The following is an 18330-nucleotide window of genomic DNA, read 5'->3' on the forward strand; positions in this document are numbered from 1 at the left end:
CCGTACCTTCACATAGGAACCTTGCTAACCCAAAGTCCCCTACATGAGCACACATGTCATTGTCAAGTAGAATATTGCCGGGCTTTAGATCGCAGTGAACAATTGGCGGCTGACAATTGTGATGTAGATAATCCAATGCATCAGCAACGTCCAGAGCTATATCTAATCTTTTCCTCAAGCTTAGATTATTCACATGAAGATCCTCGTCTAGTTTGGGATGCAACCATGTCTCTAAACTCCCATTAGGCATGAACTCTAAAACCAGAGCTTTGAAGCCATTGCCTTGGAAATCTATGCTTGAGCAGGATGTTAGTACCTTTATGAGATTACGGTGCCGGATGTTTCTCAAAGCTTCGCATTCAGCAATGAAACTCCTGGAAGCACTTCGATACAGAAGGTTGAAAACCTTGATGGCCACAATTGTATTGCCATGATCCATAATCCCTTTATACACGGACCCATATCTTCCCAAGCCAATTAAGTTGGTAGAAGAGAATCCGCTAGTTGCTTTAACCAGCTCTGCGTATGAAACTCTGAAATTTTGATCCTCCAACAAATGAACAGATGAAGTTGGTTGTTTTGGTTTCTGTTTCCAATAAAGAAGAGCAAAGCTGGAGAGTATTAAGAAGAAGATAATTGTAACAACTATTGGAATCACAAGTTTTAGCAGCCGAGACCGCTTTTTGTTTTCAGATGATTTCACAGGGCACTGGGGTAAGTTGAGCTCGGGAACACCCCCACAGAGCCCATCATTGCCGACAAGTGAGATTGCAGTAGCATTTTTGAAGATTCCATTCGTAGGCACTTCTCCCGAAAGATGGTTGAAAGAAAGATTTAAGCCACCTGAAGCATTCAAGTACATAAGACCGTCGTCGTTGGAGAGTCCAAGATTAACGTAGCTCGAAAAGTTCAAGTCTTCAAGAGATTGTGGGATTGACCCAGTAAGGTAATTGTGTGAGAGATCCAGTGCTTGAAGGTCCTTGATGCTGCCCAAAGATGAAGGAATGGTCCCTGTCAGGTGATTGTATGATAGAAATAATCCTGTGAGGCCCCTTATCTTACTGAGAGATGGTGGAATGCTTCCATTGAAAAAGTTATTGTTCATAAATAGGTGTTCAATGGCTTCACATTTGCCAATTGTGTCTGGAATTTTACCGGACAACTTGTTCCCTGAGACGGCAAATGTTCTGAGATTTGTCAAGCTACCGACTTCTTCTGGGAGTGGACCAACCAATGAATTGTTCGATAGGTTGATGGAATCTGACAAAAACGGAAGACTAACGATTTCTTTAGGTATGTTACCACTGAGATTATTTCGAGAAAGGTCTAGTATTTCTAGCTGCTGGAGGTTTCCGAGGCTTGGTGGTATGGGTCCTTGTAAACCATTACCATATAACTCGAGAGTGATCAACTGCGTTAGGTTGCCAAGGGAGGATGGAATAAAACCTGTAAATCTGCTGTTGTATAAGACTAAAAGACGTAACTGCCTAAGTTTTCCAACAACTTCTGGAATGGTGCATGTGAGGAGAGTTTCAAACAATGCTAGCACGTTCAGATTGACCAGGTTTTCGATCCCAGAAGGAATACTCCCTGATATTTGGTTAGCACCCATCTGTAGTTGTTCAAGTTGTGTGGAGAGGTTTGCTATTGAAGTAGGCAATACACCTCCTAGTTTGTTGTCAAGCATAATTAATCTTTTTAAATAACTGCAATTTTTCAGAGAAGTAAGGAATTCCCAACCATGGACATTGTCTGCTTCAATGTGATTTCCCCCTATATTCAGATGGAATAGATATTTCAATCTTCCAATATCAGTTGGCATGAACCCGATAAAATTGTTAATTGGGAGATCGATGCTCAAAAGTCTCGAGGCATTGGATAGTGAAGCTGGAATTGGTCCTCCAATTTGGTTTGCACCAAGTAAAAGGTATTGGAGATCTGGAAGTCTGATTCCAATATCAGATGGGAGGCTTCCCTGCAGCTGGTTTACTGCAGCAGCCAAAACTTGCAAGGATGAGAGATTGTAGAGGGATTCAGGGATGATACCTGAGAGCATATTTCCTTGCACAACCAAGATTTCTAGACGGGCAAGGCGGCCAAGTTCTTCAGGGATGCCTCCCTTCAGTTTATTCGGCCCTACAAACAGCGCCGACAGATATGAAAGATTACCAAGCCAGTGTGGGATAACTCCTGTGATGCTGTTTCCGGCTACTGCCAGATATTTCAGCTTGGATAGGTTGCTGATGTCATCAGGTATCCTCCCCACTAGCTGGTTGCGGCTTAGGCTGAGGACCTGAAGGTCCAAACAGTAAGTAAGGTTCGCAGGGATAACCTCATTAAATGAATTAGAGCTCAAATTAAGATAGCGCAGCCGGCGCAAGCGACCGATCTCTGGTGAGATCTCACCATAGAGTCTGTTGTCTGATAAGTCGATTCTTCGAAGAAAGCTGAGGTTGCCAATGAATGGAGAGATGGAACCTGCCAGGCCATGAGAGACGAGCTCCAAGGCTGAGACCCTCTGCGGGTGTCGCTTGCGGGTGCATGAGACCCCCTCCCAATCACAGACATGGATGGTGTTATTCCATGAGCTCAGAGCTCCAGGGGATTCGCGTGCTATCTGACTCTTTATGGCAAGCAAGGCCAGCCGGTCTGTCTCATTTCCTGACGGTGTCGAGGACATGAGCAGGGGTGAGGATAAGAGAAGTAATAAAAATAAAGTTGCCTTCATTGGTTTCGGTTTATTGGGACTGTGGTGCAAGCTCGGAGGTTGAGTAGGATTAACTCTTGTCGCTGTCTTGTTCATCTGTCAATTTATATTGCTGCTTCCTTAACCCACACGAAACGCACAAATCAACCATGGCGATGTAGATAAATGTATCTTTTTTTTTTTTTGGTAATATAAAGTAGTGTATCTTTAATGCCTGCTGAACTCTTTGCTATGACTCCGTTTCTAGCCTTTCTTAAAAAATCCGTCATTCGTTTTAGTTGTTGATGACGGGACTTTTGATTAACGCTTACGCCCAAGTCGTTGCAGTATGGTGGCGAATATTCCTGCATGTCACGCGGGCAACCCAACTTTACATTAACGTATGCTTTAGGTTCGACTTTTCATGCACGTACGCTTTGGGCTTCAACATTTTCCCTTGGATTAGTCATGCGTCCAGACTCAAGTGGCGAATATTCCTGCATGTCACGCGGGCAACCCAACCTTTCATTAACGTATGCCTTAGGTTTGACTTTTCATCTACGTACGCTTTAGACTTTAACATTTTCCCCAGGATTAGGCATGTCGTTCAGACTCAAGGACTCCCAAACTTGGGCTTCCTGGAAACTTCCTCCTCCCATAAAATTTATCATCAAAGTCTTTTCCTTTCTTTTATATTTTATTTTATTATACTTTTAGAAAGATGCTGTTTCAGACTCAGCCAAACTAATATCAAGAGACTGGCATCTCTCCCTGCATGATGGTAACGTCCTCATTATATTTTTAAATTTTTTTAAAAAAGGCTTTCGATATGGACCATCACACCATCAGAGAATGCATTTTTGTGTCCATATAGTTAGATCTTCAATTTATATACCTTATTGTTGATATATGAGAAACACTATATTCACTATGAACCATTTTGACCACCATGGAAAGCACTGCACAGGATCCAAAAGTGAGATCCATCATACTAAAAGGTCAAATCATGTATCAAAATTTTCAAAGGATATAACCTGTCCGGACAATGGCTGATTGAGGTGCTTTTTTTTAAAAAATGAGTAATTTTTTGAGCTCTACAACATAGCAACTCTCCTTAAAGGATATTGTGTATTAAGTGATCAAAGTCAAATTTCATCATTTGGACTCGAAATGAGTTGGTCAAAGCAAAATTTTTCTTTTCTAAAAGTTTGTTTAGATATATCTTCTAATCTAGAAGAAATTAAGTTGAGGGGCTAAATGCAAAGTCGATGTAAACATTGAAATAGACCTCAAACTTTTAGCTCTTTCATGATTATTTGCTCTAGTTATAGCTATTTCAAAAAAAGCTGCATCTTATTTTAAGTGAAAGAGGAATTTGACTAGAATTATGCAAGAGTGGACGTCACTTGTATGTATAAAATTTACATATCTTAGTTTGAGATGGATTATTAGAAAAAAGGATCTACATCTAACATTAATCAAATTTTCTATTGTTTTTCTAAATTTTCTTAAGAGATTCGAGTTGAATGAGTTGAGGGAATTACTTCATTCTCCCTAGTTGAATCAAGTTGCTATCAAAGTTTTGGTCGTTGATCTACAACTCTAGAGGTCTTAGTCTATTGCCTAGACATGCTAATGGTACAAGCAAATGGGAAATGGGCCATCAATATTTTAAGTACATTAAAGAACAAAAGCAAGCACAGTTTCTAGTTCTACATTCATGGTGATGAGATGAAGGGATAACTTACACAATTGGAGGAGAAGATAGGTCAATTCATTGAGATTACATCTCGATTGTATATACCTTTAATAAAAGCATGACTACTCATGTAGTAAAGCTATCTTTCATATCTGGAGATGAGGATCTACCATTCAGTAAGGAGGATAAGCAACCTACGAGCACTTAGAATCTCCATCTTTAACTTTGCAAAGTCGAAGCTCGAATCAAGATCTTTGTACATATGGTGGAACTATTAATGCAGAGAAGCTACATAACTAGCTATACAATTATCCAAGAAGTAGCTTTCTCCCATCTTATGCTTTCCAGCTATGCCCTTACTTCATATATGAGAAGCAAAGACATACCTAATTTGAGTGCAATTTCAAGAGTCTAATCAACAAGCAATTCTATCTAATAGACTGAGGGGAGGGTCCATGGATTAAGTGGCAATACCTATGATAGAAGGATGATCAAACTATTCATGATTGTATCATTGAGTTTCATAAGCAAGCTATCTTACTTGGAATCTCCATCAATGATCATGCAGTCTTCATGAAATACATCGAAGCTCTTTATGAAAGCATTTAGAAGGAGCTGAAACTCTTTAAAATTGAAAATACTAGTGAAGTTAACATGAAGCAACCAGCATTGAGAAGAAGAATTGGCCTTAGAAATACAAGAAGCATGGTAAGTACAAGAAAGGTGATAACAAGCAAAGCCAGAAGAGGGAGCAGAGTAAGTGTAGGGTTCGATGAGCACAGTAGAAGCAATATGGATTACAAAATTTTATAATGAAACTCCAAACTATCAAATCCTAATCCCAAGAAATTCTTGATGATAAACAACCATATGCATATATTCATATAACATTATAGTAGGTATAAAAGAATATCTGTCATGCTATATCCAAAAATCCAGTAGTGTTTCCACTAGATGCCCAAATATTCATCCTCCAACGTTGATCCACACGAGACTTGATTCAAGACTCTTGCTCCTAATCTGGATCCTCCCACTGAATTCTTTCTTAAAGAATATCTTCAAACAGCACAACCCCTGGCCTTCCTCTCCTCCTAACCTTTTCTTTCTCTAACTTTTTTGTCTCCTTGTCTTCCTTAATTCTCTTCCTAAGTTCTTGTCCTAAAAGCGGACATGTCCTTACTATTTTGGACTTATCCTAACAAGAAAAATAAGAGACTAATTGGACAATATGGAGAGGGATGTAAAAAAGAAGACATAAGGCTTGGAATCTTTTTTCGATGGAGTGAATACCTTAGGCGCCCACCTATTTATAATTGGAGATCGAACGCCTTCTGCACCATCGCTTGCCTTTCTTGAGGACCATCACATGCCGTTCTCCAATTTCACATGTTTGCTTGAAATTTCAGCAACACATGGCAAACAACAAGAATTAAATGAAGAGACACTTCGTGCAAAAGGAGTCTTCGAAAAATAATTCTCCGATATTTTTTGATGTGTCGCGAAGCTTCAACTTATGCACCTACTCTATCCAAAGGATAGAAACTTATCTGATGGCCATCCAATGGCCAAGATATGTGGTGCCATATCAGATTAGGCATGAAAAATAATTAGGCGTGTAAGGTTTTTAAGATACCTTGACCACTTGGACTCTTAGTCCAAGTGGCACCATAGATAAGGGGCGACTTGGGTTAGGATCAAATCAAATTTGATTTTAAGCCTTACCCACTTGTTAAACCATCTAATGGCTGACCAAAGACCCACGCCCAAGATAAAATTAGCATGGAATTAAAATGGATAAGGATGGGAAAGGGGCGCCTCATCTCATGGGGCACCAAACCTTCATGCGCCAGGAGAGAAAATGCCCACATGACAGAGAGAGACTCTCTGGCACGTGGGAAGCCTGATATTTGCACCAAATCTCTTTGGCTCAACCAGCCAAGGGTCAATCCAATTTAGACCCAAACTAAGTATGAGTTTAATTAGATTTAATTAGCCCAATCAGGAATCAATTTCGAATCTGATTCGAACATAGGAGCTAGGATTTGTAACATGTGCTAGCATGTTCATCCTGCAAATATGATCTAATCCAATTAGATCTTTGATCCATACATTTTGTGTGTGATCCAATGGATTCCACGTCTAACCAATAGTAGGTTCGAGTGTACATTGACCCGATTTGATTAGAATCCTATCTAACTGATTTAGGTTTAATCGAGCTAATCCAATTTCGATAATTAAAATTCTTTCTAATTAAGGATCGAATTAAACTCTTTAATTCAATTAAACCTACAAAAAGACTGACGTCTAGCAATGTATCATATCTATTTGAAAGATATAAAATTTTGATAGAAATGTCAAAAATATTCTTCAGTGATAAGTTACCATATAATTCAATCTTATGATCATACTGCATCCCGAATATGACTATGAACATAGAATATTATAAAATCTAATTTCATATTCATATTTTTCTCAATCTTATATGATGATTCAATTAATGAAATATTAAAAATATTTTTTAATTTATATTCTATTTTGATCAAAGTCTCCTTGAATTATTATTCGATTAGAGCAAGTAGGATGTGATCTCCTTTTACCAGAAGTGATCAATTCTGTGTTGACCTACTCACAACCTCCATACACAATCCATCATATCCAAAATATTCCTATATGACTAAGTCATGAATGACTATGAATCAAAATATAGATTCATGTATATAAGATTTTATGGTAGTCTCAGATCAAAAGATTACTTGCACAATTTCAACTAAGAGAAACATCTTCTGATAGGTAAGTAAGATTTCATAAAATATTTTCAAGTTGGATCAATTCAATGAATTCATTCTCTAATGAGCACCCACATCCTTGTATTAGTGTCTCACACAAGTGATTGTGGGATCATTTATCCTCTCTATCAAGCATACATAGGATATGTTAGTTTTTCAGAAATATTGATTCCTGACTCAATGATCCATCAATTAAGAATATTTTAGATTAAAATTTTAAGATTTTAGATCTCAAAGATATGATCTCATCATAGCCCTAAAACTATTATCCTAATTCATGAGGTTCATTATAATCTTAAGAAATATAAGATGCAGTATATAATGAAATATAAATATCTTTTATTTATTCATAAAATATCAATTACATGAGTCAGAAAGATTAAAAGAACAATCCATCAAAATATAAATTTTGATTGATTTGTAGGGCATTATTCTTTCAGTAGGAAGTATGTACAACTCATAAAAATTATCATGACCACTATGGGTTCAATGGACATACCAAATAGAAGAGTTGGAAGCTTCACCCCAATTTATAGCCAAAGGAATAAGAAGTTAAAGGAGGAGGATCCTAAGAAGAAAGAAAAGATGGTTCTTAACGTGAATGAAGTTGAGAGTTGCTTAAGCTTGAACAGGCAAACTTAATTAAAATGGAGTTTAATAGCTAGAAAATCGGAGGCATCAATTGAGGCAGACCTAAAAGCTCAAGAAGAACTCTTCCAATTAAAAATCCAAGTCAAGCAAATTAAGTATGATTAGAGCTATTGTAGATTCTAAAAGATCAAAGAATCCATTTTTTAAAGTTTAGTTTAGAAGCTATTATTGCAGACCAAGCCTCCATATCCTACCCTCTCAGTTGGATTCAAAAGGACATCAAATTGAAGATCACAAAGTAGTGTACCTTTAAATTCATAATAGTTGATAGGTACATTGATGAGATGATATACAAAGTAAATCCTTTGGATATTTGTCAAGTCATCCTTGGGACCCTCTACCTTTAATATCAAGATACATCCTTCTATATAAGCAATAGAGGAAATATTGACTCTTAAAGGATAGGAAATATTTTATGATCAATGCTTCCAGAAAATAGAAAAACATAAACCTTGCAACTACTACCTAAGCAAAGTGACTTAATACCTACAAAAAGTTTATGAGTTGACGATACAAGAAGCCAATGTGATATAAGAGAGGCTGAGCCCTTTGAAAGAGTCCCTATATCTCCTATATTGAAGTTAGAAACTAGAGATAACTATTGAAGAATCTAGACTTGTTTGAGAAGGTCAAGGGGCTACCACCTAAAAGAGCAATTAACTATGAGATTTAGAAAGTCAATAACATACCTTTGCGAACCAATTTTGATTTTTATCTTGTGACTTGGTGATGGAGAACAAAGAGATCAAGACGTAGGTTCTGGAGCTACTAGTCCAAGGTGTAATCAAACCGAGCAATTCACCCTATGGATCTTTTGAGTTCATTGTTAAAAAAAGATGATGGTTGGAGGATGTGCATCAATTTTATCATACTCTGAACAAGATACCATCAAGGGTAGACCTTGTAAGTGAAAATTTAGTGCAGGGGCAAAATGGTAATTTTAATATTTTTTCAAAATTACTATTTTACAGCAAAATTATTAATTAATCTATTAATTAATACTAATTAACCCTACACTAGGATCTAAATATGATACAACAGCATGCATTTAAATTTAAAATTCAAATTTGAATCAGTAAACCTTTTACAGTACTGTGTTCAGAACACATCACCTTTTGCGGGTAGTCGATCATCGCAATCTGATCACCGTGGGGGGTTCTGATCGTCACGTCGCAGCCACACAAATATTTGGCCTCTGCGGATCGTCCACACGAAGCTCCCGTCTGATCAGCTCCTCACGAATGCTAGTTCGTGATTTCACCCTTTTGATGGCAGATGTTGATCGAACTCCTTCGATCAATGTGTGCTGACTCCTCGGATGCTCCGAATCATTTCACGATTGCTTGAGAGGCTGATGGATCTCTCTCTGAAATTTGATGGACTCACGACACTCGTGGCACACCAATCTCACTTCCCAAACCCTAGGTAGAAACCCTAGGGTACACACTAGAAACCCTGCGCTCAATTTTCTTTCTTTTCTTTCTTTTTCTCTCGGAAGGTTTTGGACCTTCACCTTGCGCACAAACTTTCCTCACGCCCCAAAATTTCTCTCCTAAAATTTCTATGCACGTCCCACCTTTCTCCTCTTTTTAAAACAACGTCGAACGTGTCTTATCCGCGTGAGAGGATAAAGATAAGTGGTTGCACATTTGAATTCAAATCAAATTTGAATTCAAATGCAAAACCAACTCATCCCTATCCACTTGTGCATGAGAAGAGAAGGGGCGTGAGTTGATTTGTGCGTGGAGAGTTTACACGAGAAACATTTTCTCATGTAAAATATGGGGTGCACAAGATAAGACCATGGCGCATGGATTAGTTGGTTGCTCATTCAAATTCAAACTTTCTTTTGAATTTGAATGGCCAACCAACTTATTTTTATCTAGATATTTGGGCACAAGGGTGGGCGTGGGATGGCTTCTACGTGGAGAAAATTCACGAGAAGTTGCTTCTCGTGAATTTAAATATGCACAGAAGAAGTGAGGTGGCGCAGGGAGAAAAGTCAAGGTGGTTTGAACCTAATTGAGCCAACCTAATCTAAATAGGTTAAGCACAATTAGAATAAATTAAATCCAACTTAATTAAGCTTAATTAGGCTCAATAAAATTCTAATCAAATCAGAAATTAACTAAACCTAACCCCTGATCAAATCAGGGACTAAACCACCTTAGCGATTAGGTCAACATTTAACCTAATCGGGTCAATCCAAACTGAATCCAATTCAATTGGACTTGATCCAAAAATAATTACTCAATCAAATTGAGTTAATTAGCGATCAAATCACTAATTAAACCTCTCATAAATATTGAGTCCAAATCTGATGGGTAATCAGGCATCAGAGACCATCGATATGAAACCCTGATCAAAGAATTCAAATTTCAAATTTAAAATTTAAAATTCAAAATTTTGACCCCGATACCCAAAATGTGTGGAACTCATGATCAGAGAATCCTAATTCTCAATCATAGAGTCCCAGACACATAAGACTCATAATCAGCCATCTGATCAGAAAGGAACCACTAATGTGTGTGACCCCGCAGGTTCGAACCTAAGCCGGTAGCACAGGAATCAATTCCTGTACTAATCGAAGTGATCATCTAGCAATGGTACCCGACGACCGGATAGGTCGAATAATCGCAATCGCAACATTCAGAACCTACGTGAATATGGTTACCGTATAATTCATCCCTTTTGACCCCTGTGTTTAGGACGACTCAGGGTTAAACTGTCAACCCTGATGATATCATCCGAATCATGATCAACTCAATTAATCCTGTAACTCCTCACTAGGACTACCCTAGTCAAGATTTTGCTAAATTGAAACACGACTGTACACAACTCCTAAACTGGAGTGGTCAATCCCATCTTGACACACGCACCGACAAGTCAAGTACTTGACTACACCCAGCAACCTTCCGTCATTGAATTAGAAATTCAGGTAGTCCAGTGCCTAAGTGTAGTGAGTTGCTTGCAAGTCACCGTAGCGATCTCAGGTCGGAGGGACATTTATACCCATATCCCATCGGAGCAAATCTTGACAGCAGAAATAGCTCCGGAGTTGGTCACGTTCAGTGCAGATGTACCATTACATCTCACCTGTATGCCATAGGAGTGTCTCCACACTCTTTGGTTATGAGGACAACCAACCCATATGGCACACAATGACCTATGCTCGATAAACATTGTCGTCCTTGGTAACAACGTATCATTTGGTCGCGAACATATTTAAGGACTAAGCGACAAATCCTCCTTTGTCGAGTCTAAATAGTCCTAAGGACTTCACCACAACACAGGAGTTCATTAGAAGATGAAACATTTGTGATGAAAAAATATCAAAATAATTTTTATTTATTTATAATTCATGTACTAATACAAAAGGAGCACAACCGTCAACAGGCTGACGATTGGCTTTGGGACACTATTCCCAACAATCTCCCACTTGGCCTAAAGCCTATTGGTGCAGTATCTAATACCCATCTTCGACTTGTAGTCGTTGAACTCCTTCACCGCAATGGCTTTAGTGAATGGGTCGGCCAGGTTCTCCTTCCCGTCGATCTTCTGAAGGTCGACGTCACCTCGATCCACGATCTCCCGGATGAGATGGTAGCGGCGCAGAATATGCTTCGTCTGCTGGTGTGCCTTTGGTTCCTTCGCCTGAGCAATGGCTCCAGAGCTGTCGCAGTAGAGCAGAACTGGACCAACAAGGGAGGGTGCTACTCCGAGCTCGGTGATAAATTTCTTCAGCCACACCGCTTCTTTGGCAGCATCTGATGCAGCAATATACTCCGTCTCGCATACTGAATCAGCCACAGTGTGCTGCTTGGAACTCTTCCAGCAGACAGCCCCACCATTAAGGGTAAAAATAAATCTTGACACACTCTTGCTATCATCGCGATCAGACTGGAAACTAGAGTCTGTAAACCCTATAAGTCTCAAGTCTGATTCACCATATATAAGCCACTGGTCCTTAGTATTTCTTAAATACTTCAGGATGGTTTTAACAACCTTCCAGTGATTCTCTCCTGGATCAGATTGGTATCTACTCACTACCCCTAGTGAGTATGCCACATCTGATCGTGTACATGTCATGGCGTCATGATAGATCCCACTGCCGAAGCATATGGAATCCTACCCATATGCTCTCTCTCTTGAGGTGTTGTCGGACAATACCTCTTCGAGAGAAAAATTCCATGGCCTATCAGTAGATAGCCTTTCTTGGAATTTTCCATGCTGAACCTTTTCAGCATAGTATCAATGTACGTGGACTGGGATAAGCCAAGCAACTTTTTAGATCTATCCCTATAGATCCTCATCCCTAGGATGTAGGAAGCTTCTCTCAGATCCTTCATGGAGAACTGTGACGATAGCCAAATCTTTATTCCCTGTAATGCAGGGACATCATTCCCGATTAAGAGAATGCCATCCACATACAATACAAGAAATACTACTACTGGACCATTAGCCCACTTATAAATGCAAGGCTCTTCTCCGTTCTTAACGAAGCCATACGTTTTGATCGTCCTATCAAAACGTATGTTCCAACTCCGAGATGCCTGCTTAAGTCCATAAATGGACCTCTGTAGCTTGCACACCTTAGACTCATCTGTGGATGTGAACCCTTCAGGTTGTATCATATACACCTCTTCGTCCAGCTCTCCGTTTAGGAAAGCTGTCTTCACATCCATCTGCCAGATTTCATAGTCCAGATGGGCAGCTATCGCAAGCATAATCCGAATGGATTTGAGCATTGCCACAGGAGAAAATATCTCATCATAGTCTATACCATAACGTTGACGATATCTCTTGGCAACCAGACGGGCTTTATAGGTCTCCACCTTTTCGTCTGCGCCCCTCTTCCTTTTGAAGACCCACTTACACTCTATGGGTTTTACTCCTTCGGGTGGGTCAACCAATGTCCACACATCATTGACCTTCATGGACTCCATTTCGGATTTCATGGCCTCTAGCCATTTCTCAGAGTCAGGTCTCTGCATTGCATCCATGTAGGTGATCGGATCCTCATCATTTTCATCAAGTTCGACAGGATCACCATCCCGGATCAAGAAACCATAGTATCTGTCCGGTTGATGTGGTACTCTACCAGACCGCCTTAAGGGTGCATAATCAATGGGCTCCGGATCTGATCTAATCAAATCCGGTTTAGGTTCAGTAACATGTGTCAGTTTTTTCACCTGTCGAACTTCGTCAAGTTCGACCTTAGAGGCAATAATTTTTTCACTAAGGAACTTCTTTTCTAAAAAAATTGCCTTAAGGCTGACAAACACCTTTTGCTCATCAGCAAGATAGAAATAATACCCTTTGGTCTCTTTTGGGTACCAATAAAATTACACTTGTCAGACCTAGGTCCAAGCTTGTCTGTAATTAAACGTTTAACATAAGCCGGACACCCCCAAACCCTAAGGTGCAAGAGTACTGGCTTACGTCCTATCCATATCTCATATGGCATTTTGGCTACAGACTTACTCGAAACTCTATTTAGAAGGTAACAAACCGATTCGAGCGCATATCCCCAGAGGAAGATCGGCAGACCAGCAAACCCCATCATGGATCGAACCATGTTAATAGGGTCCGATTCCTCCTTTCAGACACACCATTATGCTGTGGTGTTCCAGGAGGAGTACACTGAGAGAGAATCCCATTCTCTCCTAGATACGTCAGAAACTCATTGGAAAGGTATTCACCTCCTCGATCAGATCGAAGAGTTTTAATACACTTTCCAGTTTATTTTTCTACCTCATTTCAGAATAGTTTGAACATTTCAAATGATTCCGACTTATGCTTCATTAAATAGACATACCCATACCTAGATAGGTCGTCTGTGAAGGTTATGAAGTAGAAAAATCCACCTCTTGCACTTGAGCTCATGGGTCCACATACATCAGAATGTACCAGACCTAAGAGTTCACTAGCTCGCTCACCTTTTTCCAGTAAAAGGTGACTTGGTCATCTTCTCAAGAAGACAGGACTCACAGGTTAGAAGTGATTCACAATCACTAACTTCAAGAATTCCTTCTTGAGCCAATCTGTTTATCCTGTTCTTATTGATATGACCTAGCCTACAGTGCTAAAGGTAGACTTCTGACACATTATCTATTCTAGAGCGTTTACCGAAGTTTTGAACCACATTAACAGGCTGTGATAGTAAGTAAATTCTATTATTTAATTATCCAACAAATATTATAACACCATTCAAAATGATATTGCAAATATTTTTTTTATTAAAAAATCATAACCGTACATGGCCAAAAGGCCTACAGAAATAATATTTAATAAAAAACTTGGACAATAGTGACATTCACTCAGAATTACATTACGAGAATTGATTACAAGACTCATGATTCCTAAAGCTAGAACTGGAACTTTGCTTCCATCTCCAACGTTCAGGAACCTCTCGCCTTCATCAAATCTCCTACTAACCTGCAGACCCTGCATCGAATTACAAATATGATAAGGGCTTCCGGTATCCAATACCCAGGCAGTAGTATCACAAATCAAAAAGTTGCAAGGAGTTATCATATAATTACCTTGCTTCTTCTTTGGCCTGTTCAGGTCCAGGGAGGTAATGTATTGAGGATAGTTCCTCTTCCAATGCCCCTGCTTCTTGCAAAAGAAGCACTCCGCCTGGCTCTGATCGTGCTTGCGCTTCTTGGTTTGACCCTGTGCTACTGTCCCAGCATGAGATTGCACCTTCTTATTTTTCTTCTTCTTGTTCTTCTTCCCCTTCCCAAAGGGTTGACGACGAGAAGAAGACCCTCCCACTACATTCACCGACTCCTTATGGAGTTGGTGATCCTTCTCAAAGTTCTGCAGCAACCCCAACAATCCATGGTAGTTTACTGCAGGCTTTGTCATTCGAAAATGAGTAAGGAATGGGAGGAAGGACTTGGACAAGGAATTAAGGATCGCATCCTTACCGAGCTGCTCATGCAAAGGAAAGCCCAATTTGCTTAGGCGCTCAATCATCTCGATCATGCACAGTACATGATCAGTGACTGAGGCCCCATCCCTCATCCGAGCATTGAAAATGGCACAACTAGTTTTGTGCCTTTCAACGTCGTCAGGCATGCCAAAGGAGTCGTTCAACATTTGAAGCATCTCCTGTGGCTGGGCGTTCTCAAACCTTCGGCTGAACTCATTATTCATTGCTGCCAGCATAATACATTGAATGATGGTACGGTCATTGAGCCACTTCAAGTAAGTATCTCGGATCGCCTTATTAGCGTTCAGAGCTGGCTCCTCAAGTGCTGGATCCGTTACTACATAAAGGATCCACTCATGCTCAAGGACGATTTTCAATTTTTGATACCAGCTATCGAAATTGGGTCCCATGAGCTTGTCATTATCTAATAATGACCGAAGCGACAGGGTAGTGGCCATAGCTGCATAAAGAAAAATGAGACCTCTATTAGTACATAAATTAATACTAAAGACTTGGACTTTAGTCTAAAGTTTTTTCCAATATTTTTACGAACTGGTAGCCTCATCCTCCAATTCGAGGAATTACTTTAATTCCTTAATGGGTACTAGAATCCACACAGACTACACACGAGCCCAACTTTGGTTGGTCAACCCATGTGCATCTATGGGTAGGTTCTTAATCAGTTGTTTCTCTAAACAACTTCTAGTAATTGATTTTGCCCCAGAACCTAATCAGTAGGCTTTGGCCTCCACTGAAAAGATCTGGTTAGATCCAACCATTAACATGACTTAATTTAGTGAATCGGACCAATAAATGATCAGGCCCGACTTTGGCCGGCCAACCTAACCACCATCAGAAAGACTCAATCAAATTATCATATTATGAATAATAATTCCATTAGCCAATGAGCACCAGGCCTTTGGACCTCCAATGATCATTGAACTAATGGACTCATTATCATTCACTTAATGGGAGGCTATGACTTAGTTATCATTATAACTTAATCATTTTAGGGACCTAATAATTTTGAGAATTTTATTAAAGAATAGTAGAGAAGAAATCATCTAGCCAATTTTAATCCTCCCACTGACTTCACCAAGTCAAATTAAAAAAGATTTAATTAAAACTGGCATTAGGAGCACCTAAATCAGTCACACTGATTTACCTAATGACATGGGTGAGCTCTAATCACCAAGTGATCTAATCAAAATCTAACTTACCAGATTGGCCAGGTAAGTGAGATCAGTGGTGGAGATTTGCCATTAACTCGTCAATGATCGAATCAATGCGAGTAGCTCCCGCTTAAGAACCACTGGTCAAAACTGCCGAACTTACCTTAGACACCAACCGGTTCATTAGTTTTAATTTTGATCAACTTAGTAAATAGGGCTCCACCGCGTAGTCATGAATTAAGTCCATCTTGGTCTAGTTAAAGACATGGACCCATTCAACTACAACTATTGAAGTTGAGTCTAGAGTATCCTTGACCTAATCTAATTCAACTTTTGATTAGATTTGATCAATTACTCCATTTAGTCTATTTTTTTAAGCTAACCTTAGGTCTAACCCAATTATGGATCTAATTCATCTAACCCATTGACCCACAAGTTTATGCAATTGTCTTAGGTCTTAATTCACAATTTTAGACCTACTAGACAACACTTAATTCTTTTAATTAAGTACTTGGGCTGATGGGTCAGGGTTTGGCATTTCGAAAATAATTTTCAAATTTTGAAAGATTTTATTTTTTGTTCACCAAATGTGTTGACTCATTTCACAAACGGGTCAGCACAATTCATAAACAGCAATCCTATTGCTTATTTCATAACAAAAAATAACTCAAAATAAATCATAAATTTTTTTTAGATCTAATCTAACACATTCATGATAAATTTTATAATTAAGTCCTTTCGCTGCTTCATCAGCATGGGATATAATTACATCGGCACCCCTACCACCATAGGAGACCCCATCGAATGGGAAGAGAGGGCCTTTAAACCCTACTTTTCTCCTATGACCGGACGGCCATGGCAACCAACCCAATTAGATTACTTGCTACTTGGATCAAGTATATCTAAACATACCAATTTTAAAATTTAAAATTTGAATTTCAAATTTTAAATTTTAAATTTCAAATTTGAGATTTCAACCAAATTTCAAATTTCGAATTTTCAATCTTTGAATTTTAAATTTTGAATTTTGAATTTCCAATTTTAAATTTCAAATTTCAAATTTTAAATTTCAAATTTGAGATTTTAACCAAATTTCAAATTTCAAATTTTGAATTTCAAATTTGAAACTTCTAACAAATTTCAAATTTTAAATTTTAAATTTTTTTGAATTTTAAATTTTGAATTTTAAATTTAAACTTATAGATTACACCTTAATCTATGCATGCATATGTATATCATATTCTAGAACCATGCTCTGATACCATTTGTAAGCGAAAATTTAGTGCAGGGGCAAAATGGTAATTTTAAAATTTTTTCAAAATTACTATTTTACAGCAGAATTATTAATTAATCTCATTAATTAATACTAATTAACCCTACACTAGGATCTAAATATGATACAACAGCATGCATTTAAATTTAAAATTCAAATTTGAATCAGTAAACCTTTTACAGTACTGTGTTCAGAACACATCACCTTTTATGGGTAGTCGATCACCGTAATCTGATCATCATCGGGGGGCTTTGATCGTCACGTCACAGCCACACAAATGTCTGACCTCTGCGGATCGTCCACACGAAGCTCCCGTCTGATCAGCTCCTCACGAATGCTAATTCATGATTTCACCCTTTTGATGGTAGATGTTGATCGAACTCCTTCGATCAATGTGTGCCGACTCCTCGGATGCTCGGATCATTTGCACGGTTGCTTGAGATGCTGATGGATCTTTTTCTAAAATTTGGTGGACTCACGACACTCGTGGCACACCAATCTCACTTCCCAAACCCTAGGTAGAAACCCTAGGGTACACACTAGAAATCCTGTGCTCAATTTTCTTTCTTTTCTTTCTTTTTCTCTCAGAAGGTTTTGGACCTTCACCTTATGCACAAACTTTCCTCATGCCCCAAAGTTTCTCTCCTAAAATTTTTATGCACGTCCCACCTTTCTCCTCTTTTTAAAACAACGTCGAACGTGTCTTATCCGCGTGAGAGGATAAAGATAAGTGGTTGCACATTTGAATTCAAATCAAATTTGAATTCAAATGCAAAACCAACTCATCCCTATCCACTTGTGCATGAGAAGAGAAGGGGCGTGAGTTGATTTATGCATGGAGAGTTTACACGAGAAACATTTTCTCGTGTAAAATATGGGGTGCACAAGATAAGACCATGGCGCATGGATTAGTTGGTTGCTCATTCAAATTCAAACTTTCTTTTGAATTTGAATGGCCAACCAACTTATTTTTATCCAGATATTTGGCACACAAGGGTGGACATGGGATGGCTTCTGCGTGGAGAAAATTCAAGAGAAGTTGCTTCTCGTGAATTTAAATATGCACAGAAGAAGTGAGGTGGCGCAGGGAGAAAAGTCAAGGTGGTTTGAACCTAATTGAGCC

At 38.9% G+C, this 18330-nt stretch overlaps 1 protein-coding gene across 1 annotated transcript; it reads right to left on the reverse strand.

Annotated features, from left to right (window-relative positions):
- Positions 1-207: 207 nt before the first annotated feature.
- LOC140856181 (uncharacterized) lies at positions 208-2680 on the reverse strand. The gene is made up of 2 exons (XM_073253330.1): positions 317-2680; positions 208-231 (listed from the first exon to the last, which is right to left on the reverse strand). The coding sequence occupies exons 1-2, from the start codon at positions 2678-2680 to the stop codon at positions 208-210; spliced, it is 2388 nt and encodes a 795-aa protein (XP_073109431.1).
- Between the last annotated feature and the right edge of the window lie 15650 nt (positions 2681-18330).

The sequence above is a fragment of the Elaeis guineensis genome, chromosome 3 (genome assembly GCF_000442705.2).
Source record: "Elaeis guineensis isolate ETL-2024a chromosome 3, EG11, whole genome shotgun sequence".
NCBI classification, from domain to species: Eukaryota; Viridiplantae; Streptophyta; class Magnoliopsida; order Arecales; family Arecaceae; genus Elaeis; species Elaeis guineensis.

What these genes read in the sequence shown, in the direction of transcription:
- LOC140856181 (XM_073253330.1), bottom strand. Translation starts at nt 2,680, where the DNA reads ATGTCCTCGACACCGTCAGGAAATGAGACAGACCGGCTGGCCTTGCTT. An exon ending in GGCACCGTAATCTCATAAAG is followed by an intron (nt 232 to 316) that starts GTACTAACATCC and finishes ATGGGAGTTTAG; the next exon opens with AGACATGGTTGCATCCCAAA.